The 16,036-nt window shown below is 38.6% G+C and overlaps 1 protein-coding gene across 6 annotated transcripts in view; it reads right to left on the bottom strand.

Annotated features, from left to right (window-relative positions):
- SH3D19 (SH3 domain containing 19) overlaps positions 1-16,036 on the bottom strand; it is a 62,296-nt gene that overhangs the window by 38,288 nt on the left and 7,972 nt on the right. For 4 of the 6 annotated variants that reach the window (XM_026698139.2, XM_087936047.1, XM_026698141.2 and 1 more), the window contains exon 2: positions 11,630-11,669. In XM_026698139.2, the coding sequence (XP_026553924.2) occupies positions 11,630-11,669 (40 nt within the window). Of the gene's footprint in view, positions 1-11,629; positions 11,670-13,343; positions 13,555-16,036 lie in introns of those variants that run through there. The other 2 variants (XM_026698140.2, XM_087936050.1) reach the window with 2 other exon arrangements.

The following is a 16,036-nucleotide window of genomic DNA, read 5'->3' as shown; positions in this document are numbered from 1 at the left end:
CAGAATACAGGAGACAGAAAAACATCAGGAAAGCATCTGCAGTTGCTCTTATAATAACAGAGGAGGTTAAAACTCCCTATAATTCTATTATTCTCACACAGGAGTGAATCACTGACTTGTTTTCTGGATCTTCAGCTATTGTTCATTTCAAACCATTTACTATGAGAATATTAATGATGAATTATCCTTCACCAAATTAGTGTTGCTCTTAAATACTAGCTCTCCCAGATGGACAAATTAGTTTGGGGTTTCAACATAAAACTAAGGTACATCGTATATTCCAACTTTGTATAACAATAGGATAAAAACATTAAATTAAGTTAAATCATTGTGAATTCCAATACAACAAAAGAAGATAGCAACAAATTTATTTTTTAAACATTAATGCTACAAAACAAAAGTGTTTGGAAATAAGTTTTGTTGATCAGAATTTAAACAATGTTAATACTTCATATTTTAAACGTTTTAAGATCCAGATAACTCATTCCCACTGTTCTTTTATATTTTGTACTACAGATAATTTTTAAGATTATGAAATCTTTATAAAAGGAAGAATCTCTTCTACAAAAACATTATCTTTCTGCTCAGTAACAGCTTGTTCCAAATTCTCTCTGACTCAGCTGAGTTACACCCTCTATACATTTTGAAGTACAAGCTTAAAAGAGTGGCCATTTATGAATGTGCAGTGTGCAGACATTCTAAATTAGTGTGATACAACCATACCTCTTCAAAACTTGTCTTTCCAAATGCAGCACTACAGTATGCATAGCTATAGTAACAAAATGTTCAATGTTATCCTGTCTCTAATTACATTTCTACTATATTGCATTGAGAAAAACAATTCTTATTTATATCCTAATATAACTCTCTTACATCCTAACCTGTGAAATACTCATGAAATGCAATTGTATTATAAGTGCTGATCAATATTTACCTTAATTTGTACATATTTTTATTTTATTTATTTGTATCCCACTTTTATTATTTTTTACAAACAACTCAAGGTAGAAAAAATATCTAACACTCTTTCCTTCTTCTATTTTCCCTAAAACCCTGTGAGATAGGTTGGCCTGAAACAGTGACTGGCCCAAAGTCACCCCCAGGATGTATAGACCGATATTTAAGGTACTCAGAAATGATGTATCATTTTACTACATCATTTTACCCCCCTCTGGGAAAGGGAGATTATGGCAATTCTCATTATGTTTTAAAATATTTAAATTTGTGTTAAGAAATGGCTCTTCAAACTCTCTTGCAAATCACTCCAAAAAGGCTGGACTGTTTACCTTACTCCCAAGTATTATATCTGTCATTGCACATGTATGTAACTTTTAGGGGGTAAAAACCATTTTTAAGGGTTTGCCAAACCCTACAAGAAACATTATCCAAACCCATTTTAAAGAGCTATTCTACCTTTACAACTACCGGTACATGCCTTAGTGACTTGCCAGTATAACCTCAGTATAGAATTATTTGACCATTCAGAGACTGGTACAAGTTCAAGGCACAACATCGTATATTTCAACATTATCATTCAATTACCACATTGCTCAAAACAGCCTGACCTTTAATAACATAAGTAAGAACAATCAAATAAGCATAACTTAGGAAACTTTTACTTGCACAGTTCAGGATATTAGAAACCCTGATTTACTAATAGCTCAGGCAGATACTGAAAGATTCACTAGAAAGACACTCAATCAAATTGTTGTTGTTAGTCACAAAGTTGTGTCCAACCATCGAGACCCCATGGACAACATTCCTCCAGGCCTTCCTCTCCTCTACCATCTTCCTGAGTCCATTTAAGCTCACACCAACTGCTTCAGTGACTCAATCCAGCCACCTCATTCTCTGCCGTCCCATTCTTCTTTTGCTCTCAATTGTCCCCAGCTTTAGGCTCTTCTCCAGTGAGTTACCCAAGGTTATTAATTGTTCAGTTTGTATTTATGTCTGTTGTGTTAGAAACTGCTCACTAAATGCCCTCAAAGATTAAGATTCCTGATAGCTTTAACCAACTAAATCTGGTAAATTCAGCTAGCCAAGCTACAGTTTTATTTGTATTTTTTATAACCATTTCTTGACTTTTGTGCCCTGGCATGCTAAACATTCTATACTAGAAATTAGAATTGATAAAATATAAATTATAATGGAAAAAGTTATCTTATCCACATAAAACTTACTTTTCTACAGAGGTATTTCTTAGCTCTGAATATTCAAGTGTCTTTAACCTAAAGTTTATAAATTGTAAATTACAGGGGTGACATGGAAAGCAGGAGCCCCCAACTCCTGGGCTGTGGCCTACTACTACCAGGCCTTGGCCCATTTGGAACCAGGCTGTGTGAGTGGCGGGTGCTTGCATGTGCAACTCCACTTGCGCAAGCAGCAGGTACTCACGCTCAAGTGTGAAGCTCCATTTGTGTGAGCAGTGGGTACCTGGTCCCACCATTTGCGCAAATGGTGTGTGCTTGCATTCACCTGCCACTCACAAATAACCATTCTCTCCCCCCCCCCCCACACACACAACCAAGCCTCCAAGTCAGAAAGATTGGGGACCGCTGTTCTAAAATATACGACACAGGACTGTCACATTTCATATCTATTGAGGGTATCAGTGTCCTGATTTGTCACAAAGATAAACACAATACTGTTGTACAATACAATATTGGTGTGGTGTATTTTTATAAACTTGATTCAACTTTGATAATTTCCCACTGCACATTTTCAACTAAGTTTGAGTAATTATAAAATATTTACATGAGAAGCAGGTCAATTAAAGCTTTCATGTCACCTCAAGGCATGCACTAAAAAAATCAAGTAAAGTAATTAGTAAATTCCTTGCTGTTGGCAGCTAGATTCCTTGTGTTAAAAAAAACCCAAAGACTAACAATGCATATAACAATGCACATAAATTTAGACATAGGGTTGAGCAACCTAAGGCCCTAAAGCTACATGTTGCCTTTAATTAAATTACACATGACCTGGTCCTAGTCAAAACCATTTCCAACCTTGAAAAGTAAGAAAACTGCAACAGTTTTTAGCAATAAAGGAGCACTATTCAGTAGTTTAAAGTAAACAAAATACTTGATGGGTAGAAAATATTGTCGCTGCAATCAAATCAGATTATAATCTTTTTGTGTTTCTTTATCATTATAAAGAAGTAAAAATTTTCCATTTGCCAATTAATTGATTAGTGATACCCATGGCTAAGCACATTTATCAATATATAATATCAATTTATGAAATATAATTTGCCATCACCCATTTGTTACTGTAACAGATTTCAAGTAAACCATATCTCTGCCTTCCTTATTTATGAACCATTTACATTTAGTGACTGGGTGCTATTATCTTCAAGAGGTAATTTAAATTGCTTATAATCTTTGAGATTATCATAGATAAAATGGAGCAGAGACTAATTTTCTGTAATGCAAATTGTAGATATAAAAAAGACAGACTCACATGAGAGATATGCATTTAACTATAAGGAACTGCGCCCCTTGTATTACCACATATGTATTTTATCACTATATTTCCTTTTAATTATTTTATCCCAGAATAAGATTATGTATTTTTTATTTTATTGATAATATCATAAGACTAATCAATTTGTGGTGGACTGACATTTGAAATGAGACGCAGGGAAAACGTCTGAGCAGATGCCAGCCCCGAGTAGACCCAGGTACCAGCTTTTATTGAGAACAAAATGCATATACAGAAAACAAGTGACCTCAACAGGATGTTATTTCCACAGGATATATAGGAAGAGAATAAACAGGATGAGAATATACATCTGCGGAAATTCCCATGGGAATGGCTCAGCTATTCCCTTGGGAATGGCTCAGCTATATACTATGACCTTTCACCGACATATCTGGTCCTCTAAGCTTCGCAGGTCCTAACAGGACAAAAACACCCATAGCAGGCGGAAATGCCCCCCACCAGAGGCATTTTTTAGTCCCTAGATCTATGCAAAGCTATACAAGGACCCACAGAATAAAATATATTACCACATTCCCTCCTTTTTATTTATTCAAAGATAGGGGTGTTTTAGTGGCATAATACACAGTTCCTTCGCGACTTTCGCGACTTGGTCCCATACGTTGAAAAACTGAGGTACATATTTGAAATAGATTAGGAATACATTGAATACAGCAACATAACATAATAAGTATAATAACAATTGTCACAACTAATTGAAGCAATGAACGTAACCATGAGCTGTCAGGAAGCCAATCCCATAGCAAAGCCCAAGGTGACTTATCAAAGCCATCTTTTCCTGCTTCGTGTTCAGCTATGCGGTCTTCCATATCATGAACAGTTTTTGTAATGTTAGGCTCATAATTATGTATAAAAATACAACAATGTGAATGAATTAAGGCACAAACTCCTCCTTTGGCAGCTAACATTATGTCTAAAGCATAACGATTTTGTAAAGTGATTTGGCGAATTTCAGACACTTCTTCATTTAACATCTTAATGCTCTTAACAGTATTATTAAACATAGCAACAGTGAAATTATTTAAAATATGCAGATCCCGATAATTCATAGCCACTCCCAAAGGTGGTAATGCCGCCCTGGAAAGTTGAGTTAACCACCACCCTCCCGTGGTGAGACCCGAATCCACCTCCCTCTTGTTACGAATCCGGGCCTTGGGCAGTTGGTCTAACTTATATATTACTGGGATGACATGCCCAATCGTACACACCCCAGACCAATCCTTTGGCCATTGTTGATAAGCAGTATCCCCACATAGCAGCCATAACCCATCCGGAAGAGGAAAGTATTTTAAATGCTTATGATAGATATTATTGGAGGCCTGACTTTCCCAACCCCACATTAGCCACATCCAAGTACAGAGAACATATGCCCGTGACCAATGTCAGGCCTCTTAGTGGTTGTCCGATTTACACAACAGTCACGGGAAACTTTCAAAGCCTTGGATAACGTAGAAGATGTCCGATTTATGCAGTTGCTCTTACTAGTAATGCTTTTTACACATTTCATACATCCTCCTTCCAAAGGAATCACCTTCTTACAGGGTGTGGTATTTCCCAGCAAAATAGATTGAGTCCCTACAGGGGGCGGTAATAACAAACCGATGCTTTGGTAGTGAAAGTTACCTTTGTTGTGAATAATGTTTGATTCCACTTTTCGGGTCTGGACCCCAGTAAAGCCAATGTTTAAAATCATTATAATCAAAATTAGCACTGTTTTGCTCATTCAAAGGAATACCATGTAACAAAACTCCACCTTTCCCAGACCCAGGCATATGCATACAAAGCCAACAATTAGTTACATTTAAACCCTTAGCTGCCATCCGAATGTCCTTGATGTAGGAATTTTCTTTCCATAAATTATCACCAAGGTCTCTAGTTTTTGAGATAATAGCAGTTCTCCGCCTCCGTATTAGAGTCCGTGGAGGCATAAGACGAATGGAAAGAGAGTCTGTGTAAGGTAACTTAGGTAACTCCAATTGACATCTATATTGTCCATAGTCTGAAACAGAAACATTAAACAGGATCAGAGCTGTAGCACAGGCTGAAGATATAATATCCTTATCAGGTCCCGAGTAAAGAATGTCTTGACCCTTATGCCAGGACCAATATGCTGGAAAAGTCAAAGGATGCCGCTGTTTGCAGATCAATTTAGTCTGATTCCCCAGAGGAACCTGCTGCATACAAGTTGGCAATCTCAGATAAGCAGTCATCTTTTCCCAGCCTTCACAGCGCCGCGCCTGGATTGCCGGCATCAAGAGAATCAGGAACCACAGGTACGGAATCAGGAACCACAGAAATGCCATCCTGAGAATCAGGAACCTCCCTCACTGGCACCTGCGAAGACGCCTGTGAATGATCAGGCCGAATACATCGACCAGGAACCCAACGAATTTGACCAAGATGTTCTACTGCTGCATAACCATCGTCCCCACGTAATCAGCTCAGCGGGAACCCATGCCGGATCCGGAAGGAATCGCACCAACACTCGAGGCCTCACTGCATCTGTAGAAGGAGAAGAAAAATGCCTGCTGGCCGCACTCGCAGGGGGTTACCAGACAAATTTAAAAATTTAAAGTATACAAAGCAAGATTTAATTGATCTTGAATTGCCGGAAGCCCCAGGAGCTTCCTCCTTTTTATTTAATTTAGCTAACATGTTCTTGAGCGTGCCATTATAACGCTCCACAATAGCCTGTCCTGTGGAATTGTATGGAATTCCAAATTTATGTTCCACAGACCACTGTTTGCAAAATTGATCAAAGACTGTGCTCCGATAAGCTGCACCATTGTCTGTTTTTAAAGTTTGAGGCGTACCAGCAACTGAAAATGTCTTAATGCAATGATTGATGACATGTTTAACCGCTTCACCTCTTTGAGGAGTAGCCATTAGAATCCTGAATAAGTATCCACTGTCACATGTATATACTTCCAAGGTGCAAATGATGGATACTGAGTAACATCCATTTGCCAAATCATTGAAGGTTTCAACCCCTGGGGTTGACTCCCATAGGAATAGCCGTGCCCTGCTTTGAACAAGTTGGACATTGCTGAATTATGGCAGCAGCTTCTGCAGCAGTAAGCTTGAATTGATGTGCCAATGCTTTAGCATTTTGATGAAAATAACTATGGCTGTCCCATGGCTGGACAGTGAGAACTGAAGTTACAGCACTGTCAGCTTTGGCATTGCCTTGTGATAAAATTCCAGGTAAATTACTATGGCTACGAATATGGACAACAAAACACACATTCACACGCTGCTCCAAACATCCTTGCAACAACAAAAGCAAATGTAGAATATTAGGTGATATTCCAGGAGACAAATAAGAACCTGCTACAAAGGGTAACAAGTTATATACGTACAAGGAATCCACTATTAGATTAAAATCCTGATTTTGAAAATTTTGAAAAGCCAAAACTACAGCAGCAAGTTCTGCCTGCTGGGCAGACTTCTGCTCTGATGTCACTTTTGTATGCCAAATTCCAGATTTATCTTTCCAAACACAAGCACCAAAACTTTCCCTCCATCAGTAAAGATTGTAGGGGCATCTGATATAGGCTGAGTCACAAAAAGATTTGCTAGATTAATTCTAACTGATTTATACAAAGATAACCTAGGATCGGCTGGAGGATGACAAGAAAACTTCCCTGGCCAAGAATCTACCAAAACTTGCAAAAACTCACTATTGCAAATCATTTGTTCCCAGGTAGCTAAAGCAAAAGGAACATAACATGTTACTGGTTCCATACCAGCAATAGCCTTGCAGCGCTGACGAGCACGATTAAAAATATCAGCAAGCTGTTCTGTGATGCAATTTATGGATTTCGATGGTGTATGAGACAAATGAATCCATTCCAGAATCCTTAAAGCTGTTTTTTTCTTTTACCTGAACTATCAATGCAGTAGCCCTTCGTTCTGAGATTAAGATCACTGATAATGGACAATCTGGCAAACATCTATCTGTCCACCTTCGACTCAAAGCTTGCTCAATCAATGACAAAATCCCCTTCTGTTCTTTATTCAGGGTTATTATGTCAGATGCTTGCTTAGCACTAGCCAAAGCTTGAAACAAAGGACTTAATTGAAGAGTAGTTAAACCCAAATACGGTCTGATCCAATTTATATGACCCAAAAATTGTTGTAAACCTACCAAAGTTAAAGGATCAGGAAGAATAAATTCCAAATTCAGAGGTGTAATGTGACTCAAGAATAATTTATGACCTAAATAGGCAAAGGGATATTCCTTTTGCAATTTCTCAGGGCTGACTATCAGCCCTTTCTCCTTCAGTATAGCAGTTAAAAGAATGACAGCAGAATCCATTGCAGCATCAGAAATATTAGCAGCTATTAAAATATCATCCATGTAATGATAAACCTTCCAATCCGGGAATTTACTCCGGAAAGGTTGCAAAGCCCAATCTACAAACATTTGACACATGGTAGGACTATTTAACATTCCCTGTGGAAGGACAGTCCATGCATATCGCTTAGCGGGCTGCCCCTGATTTATACTCAAAATAGTAAAAGCAAACAAATCTACATCTTCAGGTGCAGAGGAATGGAGAAGAAAGCATCTTGCAAATCTAACACTCTTATATTCCATCCATCAGGTATTAAATTAGGATTAGGTGTCCCACACTGTAGTGGGCCCATAGGCTTTAAAATTGAATTTATCCCCTCAGATCATGAAGAAATCTCAATTTTCCAGATTTCTTCTTGATAACAAAGACTGGAGAATTATAAGGACTAGTGGTAGGCACTATATGTCCCTTTTCCAATTGTTGTTGAACCAATTCATGTAAATGAACTAATTTTTCACTAGTCAAAGGCCATTGATCTATCCAAACTGGCTCCTGCTGGAGTAACTGTAATTTTAATAACTCCACAGGTGGGTGTTCAGTCATCATGAATGACAACTGTTGTATCAAACTGTTGCATCAAATCCCTGCCCCACAAGTTAATATGAAGGCGCAAAACAATCGGTTGAAATGTGCAATAGCACTTCCCTGCTTTGTTTTGGCAGAAAGAATCCTCCTACTAACCCGTGCGTCTTGAAGTCCTCCGACTCCTCTCGAACAGACGGTGTAGGATCTGTCGCCACTCCCTAGGCCATTCACTTTCGCTAATCACCGAAACATCTGCTCCAGTGTCCAGTAATCCAATAAACTGTCTGCCTTCAACCAAAAGAGTTAATTTTGGTTTCTGATCAGCCTTGACATTTTGCATGATGGAAAACACACTAGATTCACTAAACATATCTGTAGATCCAAATCCACCCTGGCGAGTTCTATCTGATTCCCCCAAAGACAGATATGGCAAAACTAAAAGCTGTGCAAAACAATCCCCTTTTTTCAAAGATTGAGGAGCAGGTGAATGAACTTGAATTTTGATCTGACCCTCATAATCCGAATCAATAACCCCAGGAACCACAAACAATTTACGCTTATGAGCCGATGATCTAGGAAGAAGAAGACCCACAGAAGCCGGAGGCAACGGTCCATAGAAATCCGTTGACCCTAAACAAACTACATGTGGATATCCCAATTCCAAATCCTCAGCTAATGGAAGATCAATTCCTGCTGAACCTTTTGTAGCTGGTGACCATATTTGATTCCTATCTCTCTCTGGTGGCTCCAACCCTTCGGACATTACTTCACTCTTTAGAGTAGGGAGAATGCCCTGATCCCCTTCCTAGTTTTTCCTTCAGAATGAAGTCTGCACTGATTTGCCCAATGGTATCCTTTCTTACATTTCGGGCACACTGATTTAGGACGAACACCCTGTCCTAATAATCTCCTTTTTGCTGACTCTGACCCCCTCCAGGAGCCCGACATTGCGCTTTAAAATGTCCAGGCTTCCCACAATTGAAACAAGTCCCTTTTTTAGCATTTCCTGCCTGCAGAGCCAGAGCTAAAGTTTCCATGTTAAAGTTTGACTCCCCACCTTTCTACATGCGTTTATCAAATCTGCGATCTCTCGCTCTCCGCTCGCGATAAGCGGATTCAGGATCTTTTTACAGTCTGCGTTTGCCTGTTCTACTGCTAATTTCAAAAGCAATTCATTTCGGGCAAATTGATTGTCAATTTGCCTTTCAATAGCCAATTTCAATCTGCTAATGAAATTTTCATAGGGTTCATTGTTTCCTTGTTTGATGTTAGTAAAGGTCTTCTCACCACCTTCGCCATCTGGGAGAACCCCTATGGCTTGTAAAATTAACTGTGGGAGAAGAGCAGAATCCCTCTTCTGGCATTCCATCTCGCTGTCGTTCCACTGTTGTAAAATCACCAGCTCCATAAAGCTGATCTGCAGTAACATTTGCTGTTCCCCTCTGAACTGCCAGCTGTCTCCATTTCTGATCTAACACCAAAAATTGAGCTGGGGTTAGAATCATATTTAACAGAGCTTTCCAGTCAGCTGGAATCATTTTATTTCCATAACCGACTGCTTCTAGCAATGCCTGAGCAAATGGCGATCTAACTCCATATTCTTTTACTGCTTGCTTAATTTCCTTTAAAACACTGAGAGGCAGAGGCTTCCATACTCTCTGTGGATTTAAAGCAGCATCTACACCAATTTCTATTGGATTAAGTTGAATCTCCACTCCAAATTCTACCAAATCATCTCCTGATAATTCCCCTCTATTTGTTGCTTCCTGAATAGCTGCAGTAACTGCATCTACTTGAACTCTTAAAGGCAAACTCTTCTCTTCTGACAAAGTATTTTCAGTGCCTGACAGTCCTCTGGATTTATCTGGAGGTGCTGTCGGTGGCAATATACGTGCCGCATGGTAAGGCGGCAAACCTTCTTCAGGGGGTGCTAGGAGCGGTTGTTCATGAGTAGCTAATGCATCCATAACTACCCTCCAGGTTAACAAAATTGAAGAAGGGCACGAGGCTCCTCGTGTAAAAATTTCCCTATCTTTCTCCAGCACTCTACTTTAATACTACCTCCCTCTGGATAACATGGAATATGTTTCCAAACATACTGTAATAAGTCCTCAATTTCTTTCTTTCCTACTTCATGTCCTCTACTATGAACTCCAAACTTAAACCTATTCCCCGTGATTTCTCTCATTTCCCTAATGTGCCCTGTCTGAGCCTTCAGAAATCTCCTCCCATACTTACGAAAAGAATCTATCTCCGTCCAGCGAAGAAGATGAGGGCCCAGTCGACGTCCGGACGGTGAGTATGGGATGCGGGAAACGATAGCTTTCAAGCTATCACGCCAAAACGTATAGCCTTCCAAACTATCACGTCGGGTCACCACTTGTGGTGGACTGACATTTGAAATGAGACGCAGGGAAAACGTCTGAGCAGATGCCAGCCCGAGTAGACCCAGGTACCAGCTTTTATTGAGAACAAAATGCATATACAGAAAACAAGTGACCTCAACAGGATGTTATTTCCACAGGATATATAGGAAGAGAATAAACAGGATGAGAATATACATCTGCGGAAATTCCCATGGGAATGGCTCAGCTATTCCCTTGGGAATGGCTCAGCTATATACTATGACCTTTCACCGACATATCTGGTCCTCTAAGCTTCATGAGGTCCTAACAGGACAAAAACACCCATAGCAGGCGGAAATGCCCCCCACCAGAGGCATTTTTAGTCCCTAGATCTATGCAAAGCTATACAAGGACCCACAGAATAAAATATATTACCACACAATTAATAAACTCTAGTCATTTTAAGTTCCATAATGTCCCTACATCTTTCAGTGGCTACATTCAGAGATTACGATATAGTATTAATTATTTTTAATCATAGTTTATAAAATGTACTGAGACAGGAATACAAAAATTTTCTTGGCCTTTAAGTAGCATATTGAACACTGTGTTACAAAAAAAAGTAAAATTCTTTCCATTTGTCACACTTATTAAAGCTCTGAGTATTTTAGAGCACTTTTTTGCAAGAATTAAAAAGAGAATACAGATGGAGCCAATAAAATGTTTACCCTATTTGAAATTTTTAAAGGATTCAATGTGATCCTTTATGCATTTTAATTACCAGGGCAAATCTAAAATGCAAAATTAATGGTTTTAATATTTTCATTCAATTACAGTTTCTTAATTCTTTTTGATACAATATAGAAGAATATAAACAGAACAAAAACAGAAAAACAATCTCACCCTGATGAACGATGGTCTGGTTTATTTCTTTCTGAACGATCTGGAATAAAAAAAACATGTCCACAAAAGATGTTAATTTAGTTTACTATCCTACAGATATGAACTTTTTAAAGTGATATTTTTAAAAGCCAGATTTGACTTTATAGGGGATACTTTGCCCAAAAGAAATAAAAACTTCTGCAGAGAATATTTAAGCGTATCCCTGAGAAATACAATTTTCTTTATGCTCGTTAAGTTTGTTTTTTATGTTTAACAGATGCTGTCCTCTTTTAAAAACCCAACAGTTTCCCAAAGAATGTAGGGGAGGAGTGGAAAAAAAACCCACAGAATTAGTCAGCGCCTAGGAATCATTTCATGAATCACAGCTGGCAGACTCTAGCCAAGGATGGGAGAAACATGCAGTGACATCAACAATCGTGCAAATACAGACTATATTTCTATTATGCCTTTCTCCATGATTGTCTACAATTGCAGGCATCTAAGCCTTTCTGTGTTCTTTTTCCAGAGAAGTGTTATTAGTAGACTGCTTTTCTTTTTATAAGATTGGGTGAAGATTGCAGATACTGGCAAGATGACTTGAACGTTAATTATAATTATAAATCATACTATATTAGAAAACATTTTGGAGTTTTAAAACTACAACGCGTCTATTGTATACATAATGAAAAAATATAAACAGTTCCCCAAGACAGATCATTTCCTCTGCAAAATATTCTATGCTACTTTTTTTCCACATAATTTTTTTTCTTCCACAAACTCCTGTCCAATTTTTGGAGGCTGCCTGAAAAAAGTCTCAGCAATTTTCCTGGCAAGGTTTTTCAGAAGTACCATTGCCTCCTTCCTAAGGCTGAGAGAAAATGATTGGCCAAGGTTACCCAGCTGACTTTGTTTCCCTGTTTCCAGACTGATGTCTTCACGACCACACCAAACTGGCTCTCACAGGAAATTTACAAATACAGCTATTCAAATATAAAAACACAATAATATTACTAAAGACTTGCACAGTATTCTGCTGTGCTAAATCTTATTACCCGTAATTTCATTAACCTCCCAGGAATTCTGTTTAACTTTCTTTTTACTGTTTATAGTTTATATAAACTGTGTATTGCTTTATAACTTTATAACTGCAATATAAATAATTATATAGTCCCCTCTCCGTATACAAAGATTTTTCCAAAAGAGTACTCTAAGTTACAATATCTGGAACCATATAAAGGCCTCATTTCATTTTATAAGCTGCCAAACTAGATTACTTTTAATACAATTTCTTACACTTTAACATGATGCTTGACAAACTAATACCCTCATCTATATAATTTCTTGTACTGCTATTTTCTCAAACTGTGTAATAGTTTTAAATTTGTACTTCATGTTTCAATTTTTCAAGAAGAGTATTTATTGCCGTCTATTCCTAGCAACTGATGCATGCCAACATAGCAATATAAATAATTAGCACTAAAACTATGTTTGAAAAACAAAGTCAACATTCAAGATATAATCTTAAGGAGTTATTTTTTATATATTTTCTTTTTCTCTCTCTTTTCTATCTTCTACTTTCCTTTACTATTCTTTTTTAAAATTTTCAATATTTTCTTAGTTTTTTTAATCTATTTGTAAGCTTTAATAAAATAAAATTTTTTTAAAGAAAGCTTTCCTTAGGAAAACATAAGAAAATATGCCTTTTTCTGTCTTTACAACCTGGTAATTACCATACCTGAAATTACAGAGGAGCACACAATCCTTTCCCTTCATGTTGCTATCCTCTGCAGAAAGTAAACTTTTATGGTCATTCATACAGCTGTCCAGCAAAACGAATCAAGACTTTTTTCAAGTGGTACAACACCAGGAATGAGAAAGAGAAATCACAAAACGTGTAAACAGCATTTGAAATTATCCTTCTAAGAAGGCTTCTGATTGGCATTTATACTGTAGCCAGAACTGGAATGCTATCATTCAGGAAGTGAGTGTTATTCCAGTTTCCCCCTTTCTTTGTTTAAACAGGAAATAGTTTAGCTGGACTTGCATAATTTACTGCTTAAAATATCACCCCAAAATGATAACAAATTTTTAAAGCAAGAAATTTCTTTAAAAGACTCATAAGTACTAATCTTATTTTCAGTACAAAATGGTTCTTATTTTTTTAAAGAACCATTTTATTCTAGTTTAAACAGGATTATTAGTCAGTGAAAGTGAAATCTGTTAGCTTTCTTAGTCCCACAACTTGGTGCTACCTACATGGGAAGAAGTTATTAGGAAAACTCAGTAATATTATTTGCAAGAATGTTAGTATCCAAGTCCAGATTTTAAAAGTGATGTATACAGATTATAATAAATATACAGGGATGTTATTATATTTAAATTTTAATAGCTGGAGCAGTGAAGAATGAGTAAGAACACAGTTATAGCTAATTGGTTAAAGACAGCTGGCCACTACATGAAGCAACCTGAGAGCTGTGATTGGTTGTTGTGAGTAAAAAGGGAAAGTTTCCTTGTTTCCTGTCTTTTTTCCTCTAGGTGCTGTGTGTGCTCTCTGTGATTTACCCGATAATGTTCTTACTGTATTGATTTACCTGACTATGCCCCTGTTTTCCTTCCTTATTTACTGTAAATATATTTATTTATATAAAACCAAAAGTTCTTGTCAGAGTCTCTGAATCCATTTGGACATCAGCTACGCAATTCCTTAACAATGGGCATGCAGTTTTAGTAATATATTAATACATTTTGGCAGAGCACTCCACAGTTAGGAATTTTCCAAGCTGCTATTCAATAATTAAATACTTTCACACACAGTCCAGTAGTGGGACATTGGAAAAACATGTGACTGTACACATCTAGGACTTCAGATTTTTTTGAGCAGCCAGACACAGATAGTCTCATTTACCAATGGTAAACTGGGACTGGAAACTCTGCCACTAAGCAATACAGTTGTAAGATGTGATGTTAAGTTTCAATTGCAAATATGGTCATAGGTAAAGGACTAGGTGTATTTAATTTGTATTAGTTAAATCTACCAGCCCTGATGCCTATGTCATGGTGTTTATGATCATCTTCCATACTATGGCTTATGCCAGCTCCTCAAGATAGGCCAATTCAGGAAACAGACACAAAAAAATATTAGAATCTTATTATATTGATGTAGGCCACAATAATAGAGTCATGGAAGCCTGACAACATATTTTCTTTCCCTTTTATACCGAAGAGATTCAAGGCATGGCAATTTTAAGTTTCTTTCTCATGCTTTCTTATTATGCAGATCTAGCTCATGATTTGCTAGCACTCTCCACATACTGCTGTGGCCCGCCAGCAGCTGATGGAGCTGGCAGCAGAATCGGACAGCGAGGAGGTTGGGAAGGAACCTGGGCCAGTCCTGTAGGCTGAGGAAGGCTTGGATGAGGGCTCTGCGTCAGAGGCAGAGATGGGGCCAGGGCAGACTGACAGTCATCAGCTGCCTTAGGGCTCAGACAGCAGTGAGGCTGGGGAGCTTCTGGAACCGGTTCCCAGCCTGCGCAGGCGCAGAGCTGCCAAAAGGAAGGAACAATTAAGAACTCAGGGTCAATGTGGGAATAAGGCCACAAGTGGACGATGGATGGCCCCTCCCATCAGGATTAAAAGAGAAGCAAAAGGGGAGGGGTTTTTTGCAGGAAACAACTTGCTCGTTCATTCATTCGTTCCAGCCTCGTGAAGACTTGTCTGTGTAACCCAGCCCTTCCCTGTCAGCACTGCATGTGGAAATATTTACCAGGCAGCTTTCCAGGATACATAAGTTCTGAGCTAATTAGTATACCTTGTTTGCCAAGCCATTGGCTGAATGTGAATGCACTAAATTCACATTAATTTAATAAAAGAGGTTTTGACGGGACTCAAGAGTTGGCTTAGTGCTTTTGGGGAAGACCAGGACAGAACACATACCTCCTCTAAGGTCAACTTTGCTTTTCTACAATTTTTCAAACTGGGTCCTACACAGGAATGGGCTTCAAAAATTTTAGCAAAGGGTTCTCTGTCCAGTTGCTGGGTGGGTGTGGCGATGGTGGACATGCCCTACTCGGCCTCTTGCACCATGGCAGGAGGGGGCATTCTTGCCTTCTCTGGGCTCCGGAGGCTTTCCCCGAGCCTCCAGGAGGGCAAAAACGGCCTCCCTGGCTCCAGAGGCTCTCTGGAAGCCAGAAACAGGCCCATTTCTGAACTTTCTCAACTTCCTGTTTTTCACCCTCCCAAAGTCTCTGTGCGTGCCCTGCACTTACCTGCATCCAAAATGGGCTGCATGGGGACTCCTAGGAGGGGTGGGGTGGGCGGAATCAGCCAGGAGTGGGATTTGGAGGTTCTCCAAACTGCGCATAATCTTAGCTAGGGACTCTCCCGAACCCCTGCAAATCTCCAGAAGCCCACCTCTGATCCTACGGAACT

This window comes from Pseudonaja textilis, chromosome 6 (assembly GCF_049901715.1).
Source record: "Pseudonaja textilis isolate UNSWEBS1 chromosome 6, rPseTex1.2, whole genome shotgun sequence".
In the NCBI taxonomy this organism is placed as follows: Eukaryota; Metazoa; Chordata; class Lepidosauria; order Squamata; family Elapidae; genus Pseudonaja; species Pseudonaja textilis.
This window is presented reverse-complemented; position numbering and strand designations above follow the sequence as displayed.